Below are 26,253 nucleotides of genomic sequence, written 5' to 3'. Positions count from 1 at the left end.
CAGCCAGAAAACTTAACTGTTGGCACAGAGCTCAGATTTGGAAAAGAATTGGTCTGAGATCACAGATCTGAGTTCTGTGTCAAAAAATATGTTTTCTGGCTGAATTGAGTTCAACCAAGCTTTATCTCAGAATTCCAAGTAAAACACAATTCAGCCAGAAAACATATCTTTTGACACAGAGCTCAGAGTTGCAAAAGAAACACATATTCATATTCCTCAGAGTCTGAAGAGGCCAAAACACATTTAATTTTCAAAGGCAAGCTTTCCCTGAAGAGTTAGACCAAGCTGTATCTCCGTATTGGTGTAAGGAGTCAATTCAGCCAGAAAACATAACTATTGACACAGAGCTAAGATTTGCAAGGGAGACACATATTCATGGTTCTCACAGTCTGAGAAGCCCAAAACACATTCAATTTTCAAAGGCAAGCATTCCCTCAAGAGTTAGACCAAGCTGTATCTCAGAATTCCAAGTAAAACACAATTCAGCCAGAAAACATTATCTTTTGACACAGAGCTCAGAGTTGCAAAAGAAAGACATATTTATATTCCTGAGTCTGAAAAGCCCAAAAAACATTTAATTTTAAAAGGCAAGCTTTCCCTGAAGCATTAGACCAAGCTGTATATCCCAATTGGTGAAAGGACTCAATTCAGCCAGAAAACGTAAGTGTTGACAAAGAGCTCAGATTTGCAAAGAAACACATATTCATGATTCTCACATTCTGAAAAGCCCAAAACACATTCAATTTTCAAAGGCAAGCATTCCCTCAATAGTTAGACCAAGCTGTATCTCAGAATTCCAAGTAAAACACAATTCAGCCAGAAAACATTATCTTTTGACACAGAGCTCAGAGTTGCAAAAGAAAGACATATTTATATTCCTGAGTCTGAAAAGCCCAAAAAACATTTAATTTTAAAAGGCAAGCTTTTCCTGAAGCATTAGACCAAGCTGTATATCCCAATTGGTGAAAGGACTCAATTCAGCCAGAAAACTTAACTGTTGGCACAGAGCTCAGATTTGGAAAAGAATTGGTCTGAGATCACAGATCTGAGTTCTGTGTCAAAAAATATGTTTTCTGGCTGAATTGAGTTCTACCAAGCTTTATCTCAGAATTCCAAGTAAAACACAATTCAGCCAGAAAATATATCTTTTGACACAGAGCTCAGAGTTGCAAAAGAAACACATATTCATATTCCTCAGAGTCTGAAAAGGCCAAAACACATTTAATTTTCAAAGGCAAGCTTTCCCTGAAGAGTTAGACTAAGCTGTATCTCCGTATTGGTGTAAGGACTCAATTCAACCAGAAAACATAGTTATGTTTTCTGGTTGAATTGAGTTCTTACACCAATACGGACACAGCTTGACATAGAGCTAAGATTTGCAAGGGACAAATCTTGCATATTCATGATTCTCACAGTCTGAGAAGCCCAAAACACATTCAATTTTTGAGGCAAGCATTCCCTGAAAAGTTAAACCAAGCTGTATCTCAGGATTCCAAGTAAAACACAATTCAGCCAGAAAACATTATCTTTTGACAAAAAGCTCAGAGTTGCAAAAGAAAGATATATTTATATTCCTGAGTCTGAAAAGCCCAAAAAACATTTAATTTTAAAAGGCAAGCTTTCCCTGAAGCATTAGACCAAGTTGTATCTCCCTATTGGTGTAAGGACTCAATTCAGCCAGAAAACATAACTATTGACACAGAGCTAAGATTTGCAAGGGAGACACATATTCATGATTCTCACAGTCTGAGAAGCCCAAAACACATTCAATTTTCAAAGGCAAGCATTCCCTCAAGAGTTAGACCTAGCTGTATATCCCAATTGGTGAAAGGACTCAATTCAGCCAGAAAACTTAACTGTTGGCACAGAGGTCAGATTTGGAAAAGAATTGGTCTGAGATCACAGATCTGAGCTCTCTGTCAAAAAATATATTTTCTGGCTGAATTGAGTTCTACTTGTAATTTTGAGGTACAGCTTGTTCTAACTCTTCAGGGAAAGCTTGCCTTTGAAAATTGAATGTGTTTTGGGCTTTTCAGACTCTGAGAAACATGAATATGTGTTTCTTTTGCAAATATGAGCTCTGTGTCAAAAGATACGTTTTCTGGCTGAATTGAATTCTACTTGTAATTCTGACATATAGCTTGGTCTAACTCCTCAGGGAAAGTTTGCCTTTGAAAATTGAATATGTTTTGCGTTTTTCAGACTCTGAGGAACATGAATATGTGTTTCCTTTGGAAATCTGAGCTCTGTGTCAACAGTTACGTTTTCTGGCTAAATAGAGTTTTACTTGTAATTCTGAGATACAGCTTGGTCTAACTCCACAGGGAAAACTCACCTTTGAAAATTGGAAAAGAATTGGTCTGAGATCACAGATCTGAGTTCTCTGTCAAAAAATATGTTTTCTGCCTGAATTGAGTTCTACTTGTAATTATGAGGTACAGCTTGGTCTAACTCCTCAGGGAAAGCTCACGTTTGACAATTGAATGTGATTTGCGCTTTTCAGATTCTGTGGAACATGAATATGTATTTCATTGGCAAATCTGAGCTCTGTGTCAACAGTTATGTTTTCTGGACTTCCTGTTTGCTGCTGGCCGCCGCCAGACGTTCCTTTGGGATCGTCAGCTTCCATAGCCTGTCAGAGCCGCCTTCACAACGGAACGGCGGCTCGAAAAAACTCCGTTCCCATGAGGAAACGGAGATAGAGCCGGCAGGGGTGGGTAGAACTCTCTGCAGAGTCCCAAAAGTTTTTCTTTTACTTTTGGGATGGAGCGGATGAGATGCCCCATATCCCCAGCCGCTGCTCCGGGCTTTGGGAGACCTCTGCTAATGCAGAGCTAGGCGTCAAAAGCAAGCCTGCGAATTTGACAGATTACTCAAAGAAAATGTGAGCTGGACCTGTAATACTGAAGCGCAAGTATTTTACTTATCTTTTAAAAATTACTTAAGAGAATAGAGGAAGAGAAAGAGGAAAAAAGGTTTTTTTTAAAATGGCGTCTGCCGCGGCTGGAGAAGAGTTTGAGAGGGAAAGTTCTTCCGTTTTTTATTCTTACAATGTAGCGGAATAAATACCACTGGCTACATTTGTAGACAAAACTCCGCTCCTGTTTTTGTTTTTCTCTTTTTCCCCTGGAGGCCTGATTGTTGCTGGCTGGAAGTCTTTTGTCTTGTTTTTTTTTTTCTTCTAACAAAGCCTGCTTAGGCGGAAACATGGCACTGAGGCTTGTGAAGTCAGACAAAAAAATAGGTGGGGGGGATTCCCCCACTAAGAATTTAAAGGAACAAGTTTTAACTCTTCAGTCCCAGAAACCTGATTTTAATATAATAGAATTTCTCTTAGAGGAGATTGAAAGAAGGGATGAGATTGTGAATCAGCAACTTGAAAAATTTAAGCAGGAAACTAAGGAATTGGTGAAATCCAAGTTTGACTTTTTGCAGCAAAAAATTTTAAAAATGTCAGAATTCATGATTCGGTTGGAAACAAATGCTAATTTACTAGAGTCAAAAATGGATGAAATTCAAGACAAATTGGACAATAGAATTCAAAAAATTGAAAATGATTTGTTAAATATTCAGGATTATAGTTCAGAAGAAAAATTTAAAATGGATGCTGATCAAAAGTCTGGTAATGTAGAAACTCTGCAACAGAGGATTGAAAAAGAGGTTCTAAAGATACAATATAATTTTACAGAATATGCAATAAGACTTAGAGGTTTGCAGGAAAATAACAGAGATGACTTAAGGAAAATATCTTCTGAATTTCTAGCTGGGATTTTAAAGATTCAACCTGAGGAAGTGTTTTGTAGGATTGACAGAGCTTATCGAATAAACTCCTGGACTGCCAAGCAAAGGCAATTGCCTAGAGATGTGGTAATCTATTTTTCAGATAAAGAAATTAGGAATAAAATTGTGCAAAATTCCTTCAATTCTAATTTGCAATTGTATGGAAGAAAGATTTGGATTTACAAGGAACTCCCACCTAAGATATTAATGGAAAGGAAGAAATTTGGCTTTCTGGTGTCTGAGTTAAAAAGGAGAAATATTCAATTCCGGTGGGACGTCCCAGTTGGTATTATATTGAGATATCAAGGAGAAAGATACCAGTTAAATACTGTTGAAAGAGCGGAAGAATTTTATCAAAATAGGTTGAAAATGAATTTAACGTCTTCAGATATAATACAGGATAAGCAGAAGGAGCTGGAACTAAAGACAGAGACTGTACCAGATAAATTGCCTTTGGATTTATCGGATACCCCAGCTGGATTATCTACAAATTCGAGAGAAGTGCCATCTGATTTTAATGTGATGACTTATCAAGGCAAGGACAAGCATGGAAACCAATTAGAGGATATACAAGGGATAAAAAAGAAACGCGAGACACAAAAAATTAGGATGGAAGTCAAACCCACAAAAAGAAAACAAAAAAAAGAAATAGGTTGTGCAAAAATAGAAATTTCTAACCCAAGCAACAGTGAAGCCAGTGATTTTAAAATATGAATGATTATGTGAAAACATAGAGGAGGCGACACATTGGTCAATATCATCCTGAGGATAGTGGCAGATCTCTGCATTGCCGTAATTTTGGGACATGGAAAGAGCCTCAAATTGATGGTTTTGAATTATCTACTTTGAAACTTCTTTTTGTGTTGATAAATATATTATAATTATTTTGAATTATAAGGCAAGAGAATCACATTGGGACATGCAGAAGATCGGGTTGTTACCCAATACGATGATGGAAATTAATAATCCTGATGAAACCCACAATTATTATTATATGGAATATAATTATAATGTCACTCGGGTGGTTGTTTTTACTTTTATATATATAAGAAGATGTTTACTACTGATGGGGGCAGATATGATTGGAGACCTTGAATAAACTGTTGCATCAGCAAGCTATGTTACCCTATTATGGATGTTGGTTCTAACAATCCAGTGGAAAGACTTCAAGAAGATATTATATGGACTATAAATTTAAAGTTATTGTCTTTTCTTTTTTTATTTAGATATAATGGAATATATATATATATATATTTTTAAGTAGTGTGGGCAGTGAATTAAAGATATCAAGAATTGTTGTGTATGGTAAATTTGTAAGACAGTGGGTGAATAAGCTAGCTACAGATTGATTAGTTTAAGAAAAGGGATTTTTAAGTGATACATTTAGGGGAGTGGAGGAAATGGATAGAGTGGAATAAATGTTAAATTAGATTTTATGGGGAGCCCGCTTTGAAATGTTATTAAAGTAGGACTTATCGTATAGTTTTAAAGTGGAAGGTGGTTTTGAATTGTTGCAATAATGTATAGATATAAAACACTATTATGCTAAATTAGAAGTTATTTTATAATAGTTATAGTATAATGTGTTTGTTTTTTGTTTTGTTTTTTTCTCTTCTTCTTTTCTGAGATGTATGGATAAAGGGGGATTTATAATACTTTTAGTAAGTAAAGGTCAGTATTTTGAGGAGGGAGTAAGTAATCTGTTATGAATTAGGGTTTTTTTTTTTGTTACGAAGAAGTCACAGGGGGGGAAGGGTGGGGAGGGGGGGTTAGGGAGGGGGGGGAGGGGGGGGGAAAAAGGGGGAAAAATTTGTATTTGAAAACTTTTTCAATAAAAAAAAAAAAAAAAAAAAACAGTTATGTTTTCTGGCTGAATTGGGAATTGGTCTGAGATCACAGATCTGAGCTCTCTGTCAAAAAATATATTTTCTGGCTGAATTGAGTTCTACTTGTAATTTTGAGGTACAGCTTGGTCTAACTCTTCAGGGAAAGTTTGCCTTTGAAAATTGAATGTGTTTTGGGCTTTTCAGACTCTGAGGAACATGAATATGTGTTTCCTTTGGAAATCTGAGCTCTGTGTCAACAGTTACGTTTTCTGGCTAAATAGAGTTTTACTTGTAATTCTGAGATACAGCTTGGTCTAACTCCACAGGGAAAGCTCACCTTTGAAAATTGAATGTGTTTTTGCTTTTCAGATTCTGAGGAACATGAATCTGTATTTCATTGGCAAATATGAGCTCTGTGCCAACAGTTAAGTTTTCGGGCTGAATTGAGTCCTTACACCAATTCTGAGATACAGCTTGGTCTAACTCTTCAGGGAAAGCTTGCCTTTGAAAATTAAATGTGTTTTGGCCTCTTCAGACTCTGAGGAATATGAATATGTGTTTCTTTTGCAACTCTGAGCTCTGTGTCAAAAGATATGTTTTCTGGCTGAATTGTGTTTTACTTGGAATTCTGAGATAAAGCTTGGTTGAACTCAATTCAGCCAGAAAACATATTTTTTGATACAGAACTCAGATCTGTGATCTCAGACCAATTCTTTTCCAAATCTGAACTCTGTGCCAACAGTTAAGTTTTCTGGCTGAATTGAGTCCTTTCACCAATTGAGATATACAGCTTGGTCTAACTCTTCAGGGAACGCTTGCCTTTGAAAATTGAATGTGTTTTGGGCTTTTCAGAATGTGAGAATCATGAATATGTGTTTCCTTTGCAAATCTGAGCTCTTTGTCAACACTTACGTTTTCTGGCTGAATTGAGTCTTTCACCAATTGGGATATACAGCTTGGTCTAATGCTTCAGGGAAAGCTTGCCTTTTAAAATTAAATGTTTTTTGGGCTTTTCAGACTCAGGAATATAAATATGTCTTTCTTTTGCAACTCTGAGCTTTTTGTCAAAAGATAATGTTTTCTGGCTTAATTGTGTTTTACTTGGAATCCTGAGATACAGCTTGGTCTAACTTTTCAGGGAATGCTTGCCTCAAAAATTGAATGTTTTTTGGGCTTCTCAGACTGTGAGAATCATGAATATGTGTCTCCCTTGCAAATCTTAGCTCTGTGTCAATAGTTATGTTTTCTGGCTGAATTGACTCCTTACACCAATACGGAGATACAGCTTGGTCTTACTCCTCAGGGAAAGTTTGCCTTTGAAAATTGAATGTGTTTTGGGCTTTCCACAGAGCTCAGATTTGCAAAAGAAACACATATTTATGCTCCTCGTGGTCTGAAAAGCCCCAAAACACATTCAGTTTTCAAATACGAGCTTTCCCTGAGGAGTTAGACCAAGCTGTATCTCAGAATTGGCAGTAGGACTCAATTTAGCCAGAAAACTTAATTGTTGGCACAGAGCTCAGATTTGCAAAAGAAAGACATATTTAGGCTCCTCACGGTCTGAAAAGCCCAAAAACACATTCAATTTTCAAATACGAGCTTTCCCTGAGGAGTTATACCAATCTGTAACTCATATTTAGCAGTAGAAATCACTTTTGCCAGTAAACGTAACTTTTGACAAGGAACTCAGATTTGCAAAAGACAATATTCATGCTCCTCACGGTCTGAAAAGCACAAAAACACATTCAATTTTCAAATACGAGCTTTCCCTGAGGAGTTAGACCAAACTGTAACTCATATTTGTAACATTTGACACAGAACTCAGATTTGCAAAAGAAACACATATTCTTGCGCCTCACGGTCTGAAAAGCACAAAAACACACTCAATTTTCAAATATGTTCTTTCCCTGACGACTTAGACCAAGCAGTATCTCACAATTGGTGGTAGGACTCAATTCAGCCAGAAAATGTAGCTTTTGACAAAGAACTCAGATTTGCAAAAGAAAGACATATTTATGCTCCTCATGGTCTGAAAAGCCCAAAAACACATTCAATTTTCAAATACGAGCTTTCCCTGAGGAGTTAGACCAATCTATATCTCATATTTGTAGCTTTTGACAAAGAACTCAGATTTGCAAAAGAAACACATATTCTTGCTCCTCACGGTCTGAAAAGCACAAAAACACATTCAATTTTCAAAACTAGCTTTCCCTGAGGAGTTAGACCAATCTGTAAGTCATATTTGTAAGTTTTGACACAGAACTCAGATTTGCAAAAGAAAGACATATTTATGCTCCTCACGGTCTGAAAAGCCCAAAAACGCATTCAATTTACAAATACGAGCTTTCCCTGAGGAGTTAGACCAAACTGTAACTCATATTTGTAACATTTGACACAGAACTCAGATTTGCAAAAGAAACACATATTCTTGCGCCTCACGGTCTGAAAAGCACAAAAACACACTCAATTTTCAAATACGTTCTTTCCCTGACGACTTAGACCAAGCAGTATCTCACAATTGGTGGTAGGACTCAATTCAGCCAGAAAATGTAGCTTTTGACAAAGAACTCAGATTTGCAAAAGAAAGACATATTTATGCTCCTCATGGTCTGAAAAGCCCAAAAACACATTCAATTTTCAAATACGAGCTTTCCCTGAGGAGTTAGACCAATCTATATCTCATATTTGTAGCTTTTGACAAAGAACTCAGATTTGCAAAAGAAACACATATTCTTGCTCCTCACGGTCTGAAAAGCACAAAAACACATTCAATTTTCAAAACTAGCTTTCCCTGAGGAGTTAGACCAATCTGTAAGTCATATTTGTAAGTTTTGACACAGAACTCAGATTTGCAAAAGAAAGACATATTTAGGCTCCTCACGGTCTGAAAAGCACAAAAACACATTCAATTTACAAATACGAGCTTTCCCTGAGGAGTTAGCCCAATCTATATCTCATATTTGTAAGTTTTGACACAGAACTCAGATTTGCAAAAGAAAGACATATTTATGCTCCTCACGGTCTGAAAAGCCCAAAAACGCATTCAATTTTCAAATACGAGCTTTCCCTGAGGAGTTAGACCAAGCTGTAACTCATATTTAGCAGTAGAACTCAATTCAGCCAGAAAACGTAACTTTTGACACAGAGCTCAGATTTTCAAAAGAAACACATATTCATGTTCCTCAGAGTCTGAAAAGCCCAAAACACATTCAATTTTCAAAGGCGAGCTTTCGCTGAGGAGTTAGACCAAGCTGTATCTCACAATTGGCAGCAGGACTCAATTCAGCCAGAAAACATATCTTTTGACACAGAAGATGTGTCAATTCTGGCTGAATTGAGTTTTGACACAGAACTCAGATTTGCAAAAGAAAGAGATATTTAGGCTCCTCACTGTCTGAAAAGCACAAAAACACATTCAATTTTCAAATACGAGCTTTCCCTGAGGAGTTAGACCAATCTCTAACTCATATTTAGCAGTAGATCTCAATTCAGCCAGAAAACGTAACTTTTGACACAGAACTCACATTTGCAAAAGAAAGACATATTTATTCTCACGGTCTGAAAAGCACAAAAAAACATTCAGTTTTCAAATACGGGCTTTCCTTGAGGAGTTAGACCAATCTGTAACTCATATTTAGCAGTAGAACTCAATTCAGCCAGAAAATGTAACTGTTGACACAGAGCTCAGATTTTCAAAAGAAACACATATTCATGTTCCTCAGAGTCTGAAAAGCCCAAAACACATTCAATTTTCAAAGGCGAGCTTTCGCTGAGGAGTTAGACCAAGCTGTATCTCAGAATTCGCAGTAGGACTCAATTTAGCCAGACAACTTAATTGTTGGCACAGAGCTCAGATTTGGAAAAGAAACACATATTCATGTTTCTCAGAGTCTGAAAAGCCCAAAACACATTCAGTTTTCAAAGGCGAGCTTTCGCTGAGGAGTTAGACCAAGCTGTATCTCACAATTGGCAGTAGGACTCAATTCAGCCAGAAAACATATCTTTTGACACAGAAGTTGTGTCAATTCTGGCTGAATTGAGTGAGTCCTTACACCAGTTCTGAGATACAGCTTGGTCTACCTCTTCAGGGAAAGCTTGACTTTGAAAATTGAATGTGTTTTCGGCTTTTCAGACTCTGAGGAACATGAATATGTGTTTCCTTTGGAAATCTGAGCTCTGTGTCAACAGTTACGTTTTCTGGCTAAATAGAGTTTTACTTGTAATTCTGAGATACAGCTTGGTCTAACTCCACAGGGAAAGCTCACCTTTGAAAATTGAATGTGTTTTTGCTTTTCAGATTCTGAGGAACATGAATCTGTATTTCATTGGCAAATATGAGCTCTGTGCCAACAATTAAGTTTTCTGGCTAAATTGAGTACTACTGCCAATTTTGAGGTACAACTTGGTCTAACTCCTCAGGGAAAGGTTCAGCCAGAAAACATATCTTTTGACACAGAGCTCAGATTTGCAAAAGAAACACATATTCATGTTCCTCAGAATCTCAAAAGCTTAAAACACATTCAATTTTCAGCTTTCCCTGAAGAGTTGGACCAAGCTGTACCTCACAATTGATGTTTTCTGGCTGAATTGAGTTCTACTTGTAATTCTGAGATACAGCTTGGTCTAACTCCTCAGGGAAAGCTCGCCTTTGAAAATTGAATGTGTTTTGGGCTTTTCAGACTCTGAGGAACATGAATATGTGTTTCTTTTCCAAATATGAGCTCTGTGTCAAAAGATATGTTTTCTGGCTGAATTGAGTTCTACTTGTAATTGTGAGATACAGCTTGGTCTAACTCCTTAGGGAAAGTTCGCCTTTGAAAATTGAATGTGTTTTGGGCTTTTCAGACTGTGGGGAACATGAATATGTGTTTCCTTTTCAAATCTGAGCTCTGTGTCAAAAGTTTCGTTTTCTGGCTGAATTGAGTCCTACCACCAAAGACCACCGGAAGCCAGTGCAGCTCGCGCAGGAGAGGTGTTACATGGGAGAGCCATGTCGCCCCCATAATCACCAGCACGGCTGTATTCTGGACCAGTTGGAGCCTCCGGGTGCTCCTCAAGGGGAGCCCCATGTAGAGAGCATTACAGTAGTCCAGGCGGGAAGTAACGAGGGCGTGAGTGACCGTGCATAAGGAGACCCGATCCAGAAAGGGGCGCAACTGGCTTATCAGGCGAACCTGATAAAAATAGTAGTGGTAAGTAGAAGAATTATAGAATATACTGTGATGTTACTAGATGAAAGCAGTGAAAATGAAATGATAAAGAAATGTGCAAGAATAATATGGTAGAAGTTGAAAAAATATGATATGGCAGAAAATGATTATAAGTGAATATATGATAAAGATGAATGAATAGAGTTTGTCTACATTAAATAGATAGACAGAAATGTGAAAATAAGCAATTTGACAATATTATTAATTTTGATAGGAATGTAAATTAAAATGAATATTTAAAATGTTAATTGTAAAGAGAATAACAATGTTGAAATTATGAAAGTGACTATGTTTGCAAAGAAGATGGAATAGAACATGTTTGTGATAAACCACAGCAGATGGAAAGGTGAAAATAAGTAATCTAAGAATATCATTAATTTTGATAACAATATAAATTAAGATGAATATTTTACTGTTAACGAGTGGGTAGAAGGAATTAGAGAGACACTTCCAGAAATGAAGAAAGAATGTAAACAACTGCAGTAATTGTAATTGAGAAGAAGCATAAGGCATAAAGTGATGTGATTTAAATATAAAATTGAAAATGATAAAAAATGATGGAAAGAAAATAATATGGCAGAAGTTGAAATAAGAAGAGATGGAGAAAAATGATAAATTTGTGATAAAGGCTACACAAAAGATAAATATTGGAAAAAAACAAGAAGATTAAGATATATTATAATGATGATTTTGATTATGTATAAGATGTATAAGATTTGACCTGGTCAACACTCTGTTCATAAAATATGTATGATGAAAGGATTTTTTAAAAAATAAAACTTGTTTTTTTAAAAAAAAGAACAGAAAGTTGTGGAAAGCTGAGTGGGCACTTCTCCATGGAAGTTGCAATGAATGCAGCAAATCAGGTTGGTGCCAACATGATGGTATCTGTGCAGTGATGCCATAATGCAAATGCAACCATCAAATGCTTGTATCAACTGTATGTTAATACCACGTTATAATGCCTTGATAAGGCCACACTTGGAATACTGCATTCAGTTTTGGCCACCACGATGTAAAAAAGATTTGAGACTCTAGAAAGAGTGCAGAGAAGAGCAACAAAGATGATTAGGGGACTGGAGGCTAAAACATATGAAGAGCGGTTGCAGGAACTAAGTATGTCTAGTTTGATGAAAAGAAGGACTAGGGGATACATGATAGCAGTGTTCCAATATCTCAGGGGCTGCCACAAAGAAGTGGGAGTCAAGCTATTCTCCAAAGCATCTGAGGGTAGGACAAGAAGCAATGGGTGGAAACTAATCAAGGAGAGAAGCATCTTAGAACTAAAGAGAAATTTCCTGACAGTTAGAACAATTCATCAATGGAACAACTTGCCTCCAGAAGTTGTGAATGCTCCAACACTGGAAATTTTTAAGAAGATGTTGGATTTGTCTGAAGTGGTGTAGAGTTTCCTGCCTAAGAAGGGGGTTAGACTAGAAGACCTCCAAGATCCCTTCCAACTCTGTTATTCTATTCTATTCTAATTCTTTTAGTCAGGAAACAGACTCTGCATAAGCACTGGAACTTTATTGCTATATCAGAGTTATGAAGGTCTGACAGAGATTCTCTTTCTATACATATTTATATAGATTCCAAGTTCTCACAAAGCAACAAAACGTAGGAATGATCATGGGATGTGAGTGAGGAGAAGAAGTCTATGGAGATTCTCAGTCATCCCAGCCATGGTTGTCCCAAAGGTCCTTTTTCAAAAGGCAACTGAATTTTTCTTTATTTTTTCCTTGAAGATGTTTCGCATCTCATCCAAGAAGATTTTTCAGCTCTGAAGAAACTTCTTGCATGAGAGATAAAACCTCTTCAAGGGAAAAAAACAAAGAAAAGTCCACTTGCTTTTTGAAAAAGCACCTTTGGTTTAGGAGAAGAAGGCAAAGTGAGCAATAAAATAAATTCTTCCTTGAATCAAACTTGATTCCTGTTAATCATGCAGACACTGTTGTTTTTTTGGCAATGGTACCAAAGCGCTTTGCTAATGCCAAAGTTGATTTCCAACTCAAGGTTTCCCCTGTTTTATTCTTTAGATTTATCTCCCACTATAATCTTTACTCTTCTCACAGCATCTCCTTTCTCATTACTCTATTATTTTCAATTTGCAAATGTCTTTTCAAAGGCTTTCCAAGTAGCAAAAGATCAAAATATATACATAAAAACTACACTCGCACAGAGCTATTAAACAGTCAGACTCTAGTTCAAAACAATAAACATCACTTAAATAATCATCATTACCTCAATTCAAAAGGCCTGGCTGAGGAGGAAAGTAACAAACAGAAGACAGAATCCAAATTTGAAGTATCATTAAGAAGGACCACTTTATTAATCTGAGTTTACCAGAACAGCTAGCCAAGTCTCTAAGTCATTATTATCACCATCATTGTTATCTTTGTCTTTATATATCTTTCTTAACATTTCTTAACATGAAGATGGAAAGACAGTCATTCCCACAATGGAAGAGTAGATGATAAAGGTGATGGAGTTAGCAGAGATGGTGAAATTGAGTGCTTTAATTAAAGAAAAGAATTTATTTGGCTTTGTTTCTACTAGGAATCCGCTTCTGGACTTTTCTCAGAACTGAAAAAAATGAAACCTTGATTTTAGGTTTTGGTGATTAGGATGATTTTATTGTTACAGAAATGGCTTGAAATGTTGTGAAATGTAACGAAAGGTTGAGATTGTATTATTTTTGAAATCTACTGCACCAAAGAAAATTGGAAGTCATTCCTTATTTTCTCTCTTTGCTCTTTTCTCTCTTCTCTTTCTAATTTTTGTTTAATTTTTATCCTAACATAAAACATAATAAAAACTTATTCCAAAAATATTTTTATAACATTTATCTACTGCCCATCTTCATCACAGAGTGACTCTGGGCAGTGAACAAATATAGAAATATAGATATATAGATATAGAAAAACATAAAAACGATACATAAATATTATAATAAAAACAATTTAAAACAATAATAACAATATTAAAATTCAAGATTTTGTGCTACTGCCATGTGTATAGACTTGTGCATCCCATACTTACTGTACACTGTCAGTTTTACAGGAACACTTTGTCCTTTGCTGATGGGGTTCTCTACCAGACAGCTGTAAGTGTCATCATCGGCCATCAGAACTCTAGTGATGGTGAGGATCTTCTGGTCATGGGAGAGGATCAGCCGAGAGTCATTGCTAAGAGGCTTGTTGTCCTTCATCCATGTATAGCTGGGCTTAGTGCCATTCTCGTGGGAACAATTGAAAGAGAAATATTCACTCAGCTCCAGCACAGTTGAGGAGGCCAAGGCAACGTGAGGCTTTGAAACCGGAACTAGAATCAACAAAGAAATAAAATGGCATCTCGTTGGTCTTGAAGATGCAGATAATGGATGAGGAAGAGGGTTGATGGGAAACATGTTTAGTGAAATCATTCAGGCTTTTTTTTTTTTTTTGCTTCCGTTATAGATTATTCACCAATCACCAAGAGAAAGACAATAATTCACAAAGCCATTGTTTAATTGACCTTGATTGTATGTAGTCTGCTGAGCAGAAACTGATTCCAGATGGACCTTTTACAATTAAAGCCAAGTCAGTTGTAGGATCTAATCTAGGAAACAAAGTAGTCTGGTGTCTCCAGCCTTTCTCTCAGCTGGCATGTGCTGGTAATAATGTTCATTATATTTTCACTGTACCAGTTTTTCAAATATATATTCTGAAAGCACTTGTTATTTATTTATTTATTTATTTATTTATTTATTTATTTATTTATTTATTTATTTATTTATTTAATTTCTATACCGCCCTTCTCTCGAAGGACTCAGGGAGCCTAATTAAAAAAACAAAGACAGACAAAATTTAAAAATAATTAAAATTATTAAATAATAGTCCCAATTTATAAAACCCCAAATTTAAAATCCCATTTAAAACCAATTAAAATCTTGACATTGATAGCCCAGCCTGGCGGAACAACATGGTTTTGAGGGCACAGCGAAATACACGGAGATCAGAGATTTTACTGGGGGCAGAGATTTCTGGGGGCAGTTCATTCCAAAGGGCAGGGGCTCCCACAGAGAAGGCCTTCCCCCTGGGTGTTGCCAGCCGACATAATTTGGCCGACGGCACCCTGAGGAGACCCTCTCTGTGGGAGCGAACTGGCCGGTGGGAGGCTACTGGTGGCAGAAGACAGTCTCGAAGTTTTCCAGGTCCAATGCCATGCAGCGCTTTAAAGGTGGTAACCAACACCTTGAATCACACCCGGAAGACCACTGGGAGCCAGTGCAGCTCGCGCAGGAGTGGTGTCACGTGGGCACAATGAGTTGCGCCCATAACCACCCGTGCGGCTGCATTCTGGACCAGTTGGAGCCTCCGGGTGCTTTTCAAGGGGAGCCCCATGTAGAGAGCATTGCAGTAGTCCAGTCGGGAGGTGACAAGGGCGTGAATGACTGTGCGCAAAGCGTCGTGGTCCAGAAAGGGCCACAACTGGCTGATCAGGCGAACCTGATAAAAAGCTCCCCTGGCCACGGCCATCATATGTTCTTCTAAAGACAGCCGTGCATCCAGGAGGATGCCCAGATTGTGGGCCCTCTCTGTGGGGGGTAAAGACTCACCCCCAATAGTCAGCAATGGCACCAGCTGACTATATCGCGGCACCGGGAACCACAGCCACTCGGTCTTGGAGGGGTTGAGTCTGAGCCTATTTCTCCCCATTCAGACCCGCACAGCCTCCAGGCAGTGAGACATCACTTCAAGGGCATCGTTGGGGTGGTCTGGGGTGGAGATGTACAGCTGAGTATCATCAGCGTACAGATGGACTCTCACCCCAAAACCATGGATGATCTCGCCCAGCGGCTTCACATAAATGTTGAACAGAAGGGGCGAGAGGACCGGCCCCTGTGGCACTCCCCATGCAAGGCGCCTCGAAGTCGACCTCTGACCCCCTGTCAACACGAACTGCAAGCGGTCGGAGACGAAGGAGGAGAACCACCGCAAAACGGTGCCCCCTATTCCTAACCACCTCAACCGCTGCAGCATGATACCATGGTTGATGGTATCAAAAGCCGCTGAGAGATCTAACAGGACCAGGACAGAGGAGCAACCCCTGTCCCGAGCCCTCCAGAGATCATCCACCAATGCGACCAATGCCATTTCTGTGCTGTACCCCTGCCTGAAGCCCGACTGGTACAGGTCCAGATACTTAGCTTCATCCAGGTGCCTGGGCAGTTGTTGTGCCACCACACTCTCAACAACCTTTGCCACAAAACGAAGGTTGGAGACCGGACGGTAGTTGACTAATTCAGCTGGGTCCAGGGAAGGCTTCTTGAGGAGGGGCCTCACCACCACCTCTTTCAAGGCAGCAGGAAAGGCACCCTCACTCAGAGAAGCACTTATAATCTCCTTGAGCCAGCCTCGTGTAACCTCCCGGGAGGCCAGTACCAACCAGGAGGGACACGGGTCCAATAAACATGTGGCGGCACTAATCCTACCCAGAACCCTGTCCACATCCTCGGGAGCCACAGGATCAAACTCCTCCCAGATAATATTCTCAAGACCTACCCTCATCTCCTCTCCTGGACTCACCCATTACTATAGTTAGCATAATCTCTAACTATGCAACTCCGATGATGGAAGACCCCAATTAAATATTTGCAAGTGGAAGTTATATCAGTGTTGTTTTGATGAAGAAAGACCCGTACGCAGGAAGATGATTCACGGGAAGGCCCCTCGGTGGGATGGCACCTTGTGGAAGGCACACTGACCCCATTCAAAAGGCTCCCTTTTATTGTCATTTTACAACTACCATGGCAAAACATTAATCAACGTTTACTTGTACTGATTGGCTAAAGAAGGCTCGTGAATTCCATGTGAACCCCTTGTGTTTCCCTCATGTTCTTCCTGTGACAAATGATGTCTACATGCTGGGTCCCCATGCCTTACATATCTGAGATAGGGTCTCTGCCAGACATCCTGTCTTTACATTCCTGATGAGATTAGGACTTTGTGCTGACATTGTTTACTCAGCGTGGTTTGCCAACCACTGAGATAACCCCATCCCCACATGTCCTCCTCTTTTATTTTATTTTTTATTTTTTAATATTTTGCAAGCATACATAATTTCAGATTTGGAGGGCCGAATTCTTGGACGAAATATCGCTAATAACCCAGGCAAACATTGTATGCAACAGTAACAACAAATCAAAGCAATGATGACTAGTATAACAATGGATACTATTTGTCGCACCCATCCAAAATCTGGGAGCCAAGACCATAACCACTCTCGTGGGGATTGTGGAATAGTGGAGCCAATTGGATTATCTGCAATCATGTTTTCCATGTGCTCAATTGTAGCTGAAATATTTGCTTTATGATCAGTAATATACATACAACAATGCGAATGAATCAAAGCACATACACCACCCTTGGCTGCTAAAATAATATCTAAAGCATAACTAAATAGGATAATTAACATTTTCATTTCATAGCATTCCAGGGATCCAAGGATGTTAATTCCATCCGGCTTCATTAAAAGGAATAGCATGTATTAAAAGTCCTCCTCTGGCATGTGGGGGAACGTGCATGCAGATCCAGCAATCAGTTTTACCTATTAATCGAGAGATATTCTGCACATCCCATATATAGGAATTTTGATCCCAAAGACCTTGTTCTGGAATTCCATGTTGCAAAGTCATCGTAGCCGCGCAAGGAGGGAAAATACACATAAAAAGAATACACATTATAATAGTTACAGAATTAGCATTTAAACAAGCAAAAGCCGCTACTAAAAAGTTCTCTGGCATCTGTGGCACATTCTTTTCCTGTAGCAATTTTGTGGATTGAACAGAAAGGGCTTTAATCTGTCCCCAGGTCACTTGATGAGCCTGGCGAGGTGCTCGGTCCCGATCCTGCTGAGGGTTCTGCAGGCTGAGTGAGAAGTTCAGGATCGGGTTTTTCAGTCCTTGGTGACACGCCATCCTTCCACGGTTTCACACACCGAGCAGGGATCCACACCGGACCTGTAGGCGTAAGCACAGTGCGTAGCCCCGTCCCCACATCAATAAGGGAACAGGTCCATGCCATTCGGGGTTAGGCAATAATCTATACATTACCGGTGGCTGGGGATGACTTATTCTACTTCCAAAATGATCATCTACTGGAGTTGATAAATTTGTGATATTAAGATGATTCAGAGTAAACAGAACTTTATTTAACCATTCCTGTTTACCAGGGAGACCTATAGGAATCCCTCCTGTTTGTTTGTGTTTATCCAAAGCAGACTTTAATGTAAAATTTGTGCGCTCCCCTATGGGTTGTCCTGTAGAGTTAAAAGGTATGCCAAAAAGATGTTTAATTTGCCATGTGCCACAAAATTCAGCAAAGGAGCAACTACAATATGCAGGGCCATTGTCTTTTTAACGTAGAAGGCAGACCCATGACAGCAAATGTTCGAATACAATGATTAACAACATATTTAGTGGCTTCTCCTTTCTGAGGAGTAGCCCAAATAAAATGAGAAAAAGTATCAATGGTTACATGAAGATATTTCCAAGGAGCAAAAGAGGGATATCGAGTTACATCCATTTGCCAAAGTTCATTTGCTTTAAGCCCTCTTGGATTCACCCCAATGGAAGGAGATGGGGTGATTTGAGAACACTGAGGACATTGTTGTATAATCGCTCTAGCATGATCGAAAGGAATGTGAAATTGTTTCGCTAAAGCCTTGGCATTTTGATGAAACATAGAATGACTTTCCCATGGAGTAACAGATAAAACATGCTGCTTCGTTGCAGCGTCTGGAACAGCATTTCCTTCTGATACCATACCTGGGAAAGACTGATGACTCCTAATATGTGCAATATAAATTTGATTCTTTCTGAAGTGCAAAAGCTGTTGCAACATTAAAAAGAGGGACAAGAGATCCTCATCCAAAGATGGGGTAACATATGCACCAGGGAGATTAAAAATCAGTTGACACACATACTGAGAGTCAGAGATCAGATTAAAAACTGTTGAGAAAAAATGTGGAAAGCTAAAATAACAACAGACAATTCTGAACTCATCCACTCCATACGCACCAAGAAATAAACTGTATATTCAGACAGTTAGCCATGCCCTAGTCACCTGTTGGAAGGAAAATCCATCTGGTTCAGTTCCAAACTGGGAGAAAGACGCTGGAAACAACATGGAGGCTGGAGGCTGATTGGAAAGAAGGTCCATTTATTGGTGAACAGAACCACCAGGGTTTGTGGTTCTGGGTAAGCTGAACAATTAGCTAGATCAGTGCCAGGATTTTTATACAGGTCCTGAAATGTTGCTGGAGGAGGGGGAGGGGGTTGTGCAATGAAGGGATTTGTGTTCTGAAAGGGTATTGGGCAATTCCTATTGTGGCTAATGGCTTTCGTCCTGTGCTGGATCTTGGGTGAGGGGCTGCTGTACTAATCCTACCATTCTGTCAAACTTTGCTGCGAGGAGTTTTGAAATATTCTGTCTTAAATGGATTTCTGCCTGCAGTATTTGCTTTGCTTATGAATAGAGCCATCTAGATAGCTGGCTTCTTCTTTCAATAAGCACTTTATCTCCTGAGTGCTGGCATCTGCTGTGGGCTATTGAGAAAGACTGGGGGCTGCTTTCTGCCTCTAAAACACGTTTCTCCATTTCTTCTTTAGGGAAATATAATATTCTGCCTTTTTTAATATTTCCCAAAATATTTCATTCTTCGGGGGGGGGGGGCTTCCCACAACACCTCATGACTTGATTACTGCAATGCATTTTACATGGGGCTGTCACCCAACTGGTCCAGAATGTAGCAGCACAAACAGTGATGGATATGCAGTATCTCAATAAGCCCATGTAACAGCTCCACTTTGCAAGCTGCACCAGTTACCAGTTTGCTTCTGGTTGTGATTCATGCTGCAGGTGTTACCTATAAAGCCATATATGGCATAGGAACTGGTTACTTGAGGGACTACCTACCACTTCGATCTTGACTCTGGGCTAGTCATTCTCTCTCAGTAAAGGAGAATATTTGTAGCTAAGGTGTGAAATGAGGGGTACTTGGGGTTCTTTGACCTTGGTTGTTTTGTTGTAGACATTTCATTACCCTAGTAGGTAACATCATCAGTTACCTAGACTATTCTCTCTCAGCCCAACCCACCTCACAGGATTGTTGTTGTGGGGAAAACAGAAGGAGGAAGAAATATTAGGTATGTTCGTTAACTCATCTATTTCATCTAGCCGGGCTGGCTTGATCCCATCCTTTCGGTTTTAATTTGAAATTGGTTTTAACTGGGTTGTTTTAAATTGAGGGCCGAAATTATTTAATGTCTTTTAAACTGTTTTTTAAATTTTATATGTTATGTTTTATCTCGGCTGTTCACCGCCCTGAGTCTTGTTGGAGAAGGGCGGTATAAAAATCAAATAAAATTAATTAATTAATTAATAAAGGCATGATAAGAATCTAATCAATAAATAAATTGATGTGTTGTTTGGGCCAAGGATGTATGTAAGGTAAATATAAATCAATCAATCTAGTTTTTCTAAGACCAACCTACCATCCACTGTAAGATTAATGTTCATCTCGCCCGTAAAAGTGTCATCCGTGATGGAGATTTCCACTTCATAGGTCCCTTCATCGGATAACTGCAACTCATCGATCAGAAGGGAGCCATTTTCAAAGATTTTTATCCGATCTCTATATTCTGGGCGTAGGTTCCCAATGATCCCTGTGCCGATGGATTGCACCACTGTCGCTGCCTTGTTGCGTTTCACTTGCCATTTGATCACAGGCTTGTCATTGCTTGTGCTGGTGTATTTCACAGAGAGCAGGGTGGGCTTCCCGACTGTACCATGAATCAGTAATACCGGACTGGTGATATTGACTCCGTCTATCAGCTCTAATGGGGAAAAAGAAATGAAAATATAACTGACATTAAAAAGGAACCTTGATGATGCACTGGTTAGAATGCAGTATTGCAGGCAAACTCTGCCCACGGTCTGGAGTTCGATCCTGACTGGTTCAAGGTTTACTCAGCCTTTCATCTTTCCAAGGTCGATAAAATGAGGACCCAGATTGTTGGAGGCAATATGCTAAGGTTGTAAACCATTCAGAGGGTGCTGTAAAGCACTAAGGGGCAGCATATAAATCCAAGCACTATAGCTATTGTCAACTCATTTGAAGTCACTAATACATGCTTTCATGTATTATTTGAAGTCACTAATACTTGCTAGCCAAGAGAATATCCAGAACTGATAAGATTATAATCAAGAGCTCCCCAATTAGAAAGACCATGCTGAATGTGGATGACAGAGCTGCAGTCCAACATACCCAGAAGGCAACTCACTTGGAAAAGAGGGTTGAGTTGTGAGGGCCCAGTTCACTGCTGTCCTGTAAGTATATAATGTTTGATCTTAGTGTATATCCTAACATAAAACTGGAGTACCACGTTGTTCATATTTCATTTAAAAATCATAGCACCAATTTAACTACAAGCTTACTGAGACCAATATTGGATGAATAGAGCTTTTGTTGTGTGAACATCACCAGATGGGCTTAAGGATCTGTGTTATTAATGCAAAGGAGAAAAAGAGCAAGGATGAGGTCTACCAAGTCATTGGATAATTAATTTAATTCAATAGAAAATAAAGGTTTAGGTTGCAGTCATGTGCATGCTCAAGTGTAAACACTAATGAATGCCATAGGATACGGTTGGCATTGCATGATGTGTTCATTACAGCATGCTTGTTTAATTTATTTATTTATTTATTTTTAAATTTGTATACCGCCCTTCTCCCTGAGGACTCAGGGCAGTGAACAGCCAAGTAAAAGCATAAACTACAAACATTAAAATACAATTAAAAAGATATATATAAATTTGGCCCCATGATTAAAAACAATAACAAACAATTAAAAACATTTTAAAAAGTGTTAGGCCAGCCCAACTTGCTGGAAAAAGAAGGTTTTAAGGGCATGGCAGAAGGCATCGAGGTCTTGGATTCTCCTTATCTATGGGGGCAGCTGATTCCAGAGGGTAGGTGCCCCCATAGAGAAGGCCCTCCCCCTGGGGGTCACCAGCCTACATTGTTTGGCTGATGGCACCCCGAGGAGGCCCTCTCTGTGGGAGTGCACAGGTCGATGGGAGGCCGTCGGTAGCAGCAGGAGGTCTCGAAGATAACTAGGTCCTATGCCATGGAGCGCTTTAAAGGTGATAACCAACACCTTGAAGCGCACCCGGAAGACCACTGGGAGCCAGTGCAGCTCACGCAGGAGAGGTGTTGTATGGGAGCGCCATGCGGCTCCCGTGACTACCTGCGCGACCGCATTCTGAACCAGTTGGAGCCTCCGGGTGCTCTTCAAAGGGAGCCCCATGTAGAGAGCGTTGCAGTAGTCCAGGCGAGAGGTGACGAGGGCATGAGTGACTGTGCACAGGGAATCCTGATCAAGAAAGGGCCACAACTGGCGAATCAGGCAAACCTGACAGAAGGTCCCCCTGGCTACAGCCGTCAGATGTTCCTCCAAGGACAGCTACGTATCCAGGAGAACTCCCAGATGGCACACCCTCTCCGCGGGGGCCAAAGACTCACCCTCGATAGTCAGTGATGGAGTCAACTGACTATATCGGGATGCCAGGAACCACAGCCACTAATTATAGACCATACATTTCATTCCAGGGCTGGTAATGTAACTGGCTAATTAACAGGAGTTTCTACAGCTCCCTAACAGAAGCCTTAATGAGACCCTGCCGCAAAGAGCCAGAAGGGCTGAACGCTAGATTGTGCTGATGGGTGCTGCACAAACAATTAATTCACTCTGCCTAAATGCAACATAATTTAAACCCTGTTCAGACACTTGCCAGAACTCGCTTTCTTAACTTCAGGGATTGATATAATTTAAAGAGAGTCAGAGATAGAACACGGTTGACCTTTCCTTTCCTTAGCACCCAGAAGAGTGAGACTGTGAAATGCGGTGACTGTCACAGTCTTGGCTCGGAAGTGTGCTTTTGTGTAAAAGAATGAGTTCACTGACATTTAGGCTAAGTGTCAGAACGATAGCAAACAAATGGACAAGTATGACAAAAAGACAGGCAAAAGAAGATATTTGCTCAGAGGTTTTGCATCCAGCACCACAAAAAATTCTATATGCCTCGAACTTTTCCACGTTGTTTGGAAATACCTAATCGTATACATGCTTTTCTGAAGCTCTCCTTCATTTCAATAGGCTTTGGTAAAGATTGAGCTGGATTACCCTTCGTGTGTCTTGCAGGAAAAGTCAGCAGTGGGTGAATGTCCTTCAAACTAAATTAAGAACTGGTAGTGAAATCTATTCTCCATCCCTACCACTTGCTGAACCTCTTTTTAGAAGGTGGATCTCACCAGCCTTCTGCTGATATCAGCTGAAATGTAAGAAGTGAAGTTTGATCCCATTTACTCGATATCCCATATATATGGATATAATTAAGGAAACAGCTTCACTATGAACACTAAACTGAAGAAGTTAAAAATGGAGGTGGAGAGGAGGAAACATTTAATTGAAAGTACAAGAAATCATGACAAGTGTCAATTCTGATTTGATGTACTGCCTGAGTACTGCAGGACTGGAAAGGCTAAAATTTTTGATGAGGCAAAACTTGTCTGGTTTCTCATGTTTTAATGTTACAGGGAGATGAATGGGAGAAAAGAGATTCTATTGTTTTAAGTCAGCTTTTCAGTCCAACATCATTTGGAACGAATATCTTGAAGTTTCAGAAGGATTGATTCCTATGACTCTGTTTCCATAGATGGAATGAGGAATGCAGGATACAGGAAGTCCTTGACTTACAACCGTTCATTTAGTGACCGTTCGAAGTTACAACGACACTGAAAAAAAATGACTTATGACCGTTTTTTACACTTACAGCCATTGCAGTGTCCTCATGGTCATGGGATTGGCAACTGACTCGTATTTATGACCATTGCAGTGTCCCAAGATCACGTGATCCCCTTTTGTGATCTTCTGACACACAGTCAATGCCCCCATTAAGCCAGAATCACTTAACAATCATGTTACTAATTTAACAACTGCAGCGATTCACTTAACAATTAAGGCAAGAAATGTGGTAAAATGGGTCAAAATTCACTTAATAAATGTTTCACTTAACAACAGAAATTTTGACTTCCGGTTTCCTTGTCTTCGGTGACGGCGGTGCCTTTTGAAAGACCGCCAGCCCCGCCGCTTGTAGAGCCGCTTCGCGATCGAGAAGCGGCTTGAAAACTTCAAAATCCACAGGATTATTGGAGGAGAGATCGCAGGGCACAGGTCGAGCCCCTGTAACCCCCCAGGGAATTGTTTCTGGGGAGGAAACAGGTGCGGCTCCCTCCCAACCTGCTGAAACTCCGGGCGGCGTGGGACGATTCTGCCTTTGCAGAACAAGCCGGCTGCAGGAAACATTTAAAGCGAAAGGAACCAACCTTAATAAGTAGCGAAAATTTACTTGGACTCTGAAACTCGGAATTGCAAGTATTAGCGCTTTGTTGATTCTTTAACTTGAGAAAAAATGTGAATGAGTGAAAGTGATTTGAAAAAACATGGTGCTCGGCTTTAGAGTTAACGAGCCAGCGAGTGTGGATTGGTGAAGTCATCTTGCTTTGTTACAAAGTTACCAAGTTGTTACAAAGTTGCTTCGCTTGTAACAAGAGAAACAAGAGAAAAATTTCTCCCTTTTTAATACTTGACTTTGTTTTACTTTAGTTCCTATTTGATTAAATCTGGGGGACATTTTTAGAAGTCTCTGTGGAGGTGGGAAAGGAAAAGGAACTTCCCTCTTCAGAAAAACTAGCTTACATGGTAGGATGGCCTCAAAGAAGCAAGAAGGGAAGGCAGCAGGGGGGGCATCCCCCACACACAAACATGCAATGCAGCCTCCCCCTGCTCAACAGTTACAGACTCAGAAAAAAGATTTTGATGTGGGAGATTTAAAAGAATTTATTTCTAAAGTTTTGGATGATAAATTTCAAAAATCCCAACAGGAAATAGATGATAAACTTCAAAAGTCTCAACAGGAAATTATGCAGGAAATTAATGAAGTTAAAGATATGGTGAAACAGAATCAAAACAAGGTGACTAAAAAAATATCAGAGGTGGTGTCTGGCCTTGCAGAATTTATTATTAAAGTTGATTCTAAAGTGGAAGAATTTAAATCAGAAGTCAATGTTAAGATGAAAGACAATGATTATAAAATTTCTGATGTTGATGATAAAATGCAGAGAGTTGAAAATGAAATTGTTATGATGCAATTCAGGGCAATGGAATTCGCAATAAGGCTTCAAGGAATCAGAGAAAATGACAGACAAGATTTGAGACAGGTCTGCGCTGAGGCACTGGCTGTGATTCTAAAAATTAATCCTGATGTGGTTTTTTACAAAATAGATAAAATTTACAGAGTGAATTCTTGGGTGGCCAGACAAAGACAACTGCCTAGAGATGTGGTCATATATTTTACGGACAGAGCAATAAGAAATGACATCCTGCAAAAATCTTTTCATACTACTGTGCAAGTGGGGGGCTCACAAATTGGAGTCTACAAAGAATTACCACCTAAAATGTTGAAAACCAGAAAAGATTTTGGCTTTCTTGTTAAAGAATTGCAAAATCAACAGATACCATTTCGGTGGGATGCCCCAACTGGTATAATTTTGAGATACAAGGGAGAAAGACATCGTTTGAACACTGTGGAGAAGGCGGAGCATTTTTATACTACTATCTTTAAAGAAAGAACACCATCTCCGCGTACATCCACAGTTCTGGAGATTAAGGAGAGTGATAAGAAGCAACTTCAACAAGAATCTCAAGAACAGTCTAAGCAGGAACCAGAGGAAACGCAGGGTGCTGAAGGAGGTTTTCTGGATGAGCCTTTGTTGGAATCTTCTCCAATCTTGGACCCGGTTCAGATGGTTGAAGTTAAGGATCAGCGTATAACTCGAGCTAAGTCTAAGCAACTTAAAGAAAAGCAACAACAGGAAAGACAAGATAAAAAGGGAGCTAAGAGTAGTACACAAGAGACTGGAGCCATGGGGGGAGCAAGACCGAAGATTCTGGAAGACATTCAGTTATTCTGCTCTTTGCTCCAGAAAGATAAAGATGACGATTAAGTGTTTATCTTGGAATGTGAATGGGTTGAATTCAGCACAGAAAAGGAAGAAATTATTTGCATATTTGAAACAATTTAATAATGATATAATTTGTTTACAAGAAACGCATATCACAACTCAAGATCAAAAGTATTTGATAAATTCCAAATTAGGAACACATTTTATATCTTCAACTTCGCAAAAAAAGAATGGTGTGGTTATTTATGTAAATAAAAAGTTAACAGCTAAAGTTATAGAAGCAGATGAAGATGGTAGGTTTGTAGCAATTGAATTGCTTACAGCAAATGGCCAAATTCTTTTGATTGGAATTTATGCTCCCAATCAACAACA

At 39.4% G+C, this 26,253-nt stretch overlaps 1 protein-coding gene across 1 annotated transcript in view; it reads right to left on the bottom strand.

Moving 5' to 3' along the window:
- Positions 1-26,253, bottom strand: part of HEPACAM (hepatic and glial cell adhesion molecule) — a 333,685-nt gene that overhangs the window by 288,081 nt on the left and 19,351 nt on the right. Inside the window, exons 2-3 of the mRNA XM_070952470.1 lie at positions 20,352-20,693; positions 13,856-14,137 (exon numbers count right to left, since the gene is read on the bottom strand). Of these exons, the coding sequence (XP_070808571.1) occupies positions 13,856-14,137; positions 20,352-20,693 (624 nt within the window). The remainder of the gene's footprint in view (positions 1-13,855; positions 14,138-20,351; positions 20,694-26,253) is intronic.

The sequence above is a fragment of the Pituophis catenifer genome, unplaced genomic scaffold (genome assembly GCF_029215685.1).
Source record: "Pituophis catenifer annectens isolate HBS135680 unplaced genomic scaffold, rPitCat1.0.hap2 SCAF_12, whole genome shotgun sequence".
In the NCBI taxonomy this organism is placed as follows: Eukaryota; Metazoa; Chordata; class Lepidosauria; order Squamata; family Colubridae; genus Pituophis; species Pituophis catenifer.
This window is presented reverse-complemented; position numbering and strand designations above follow the sequence as displayed.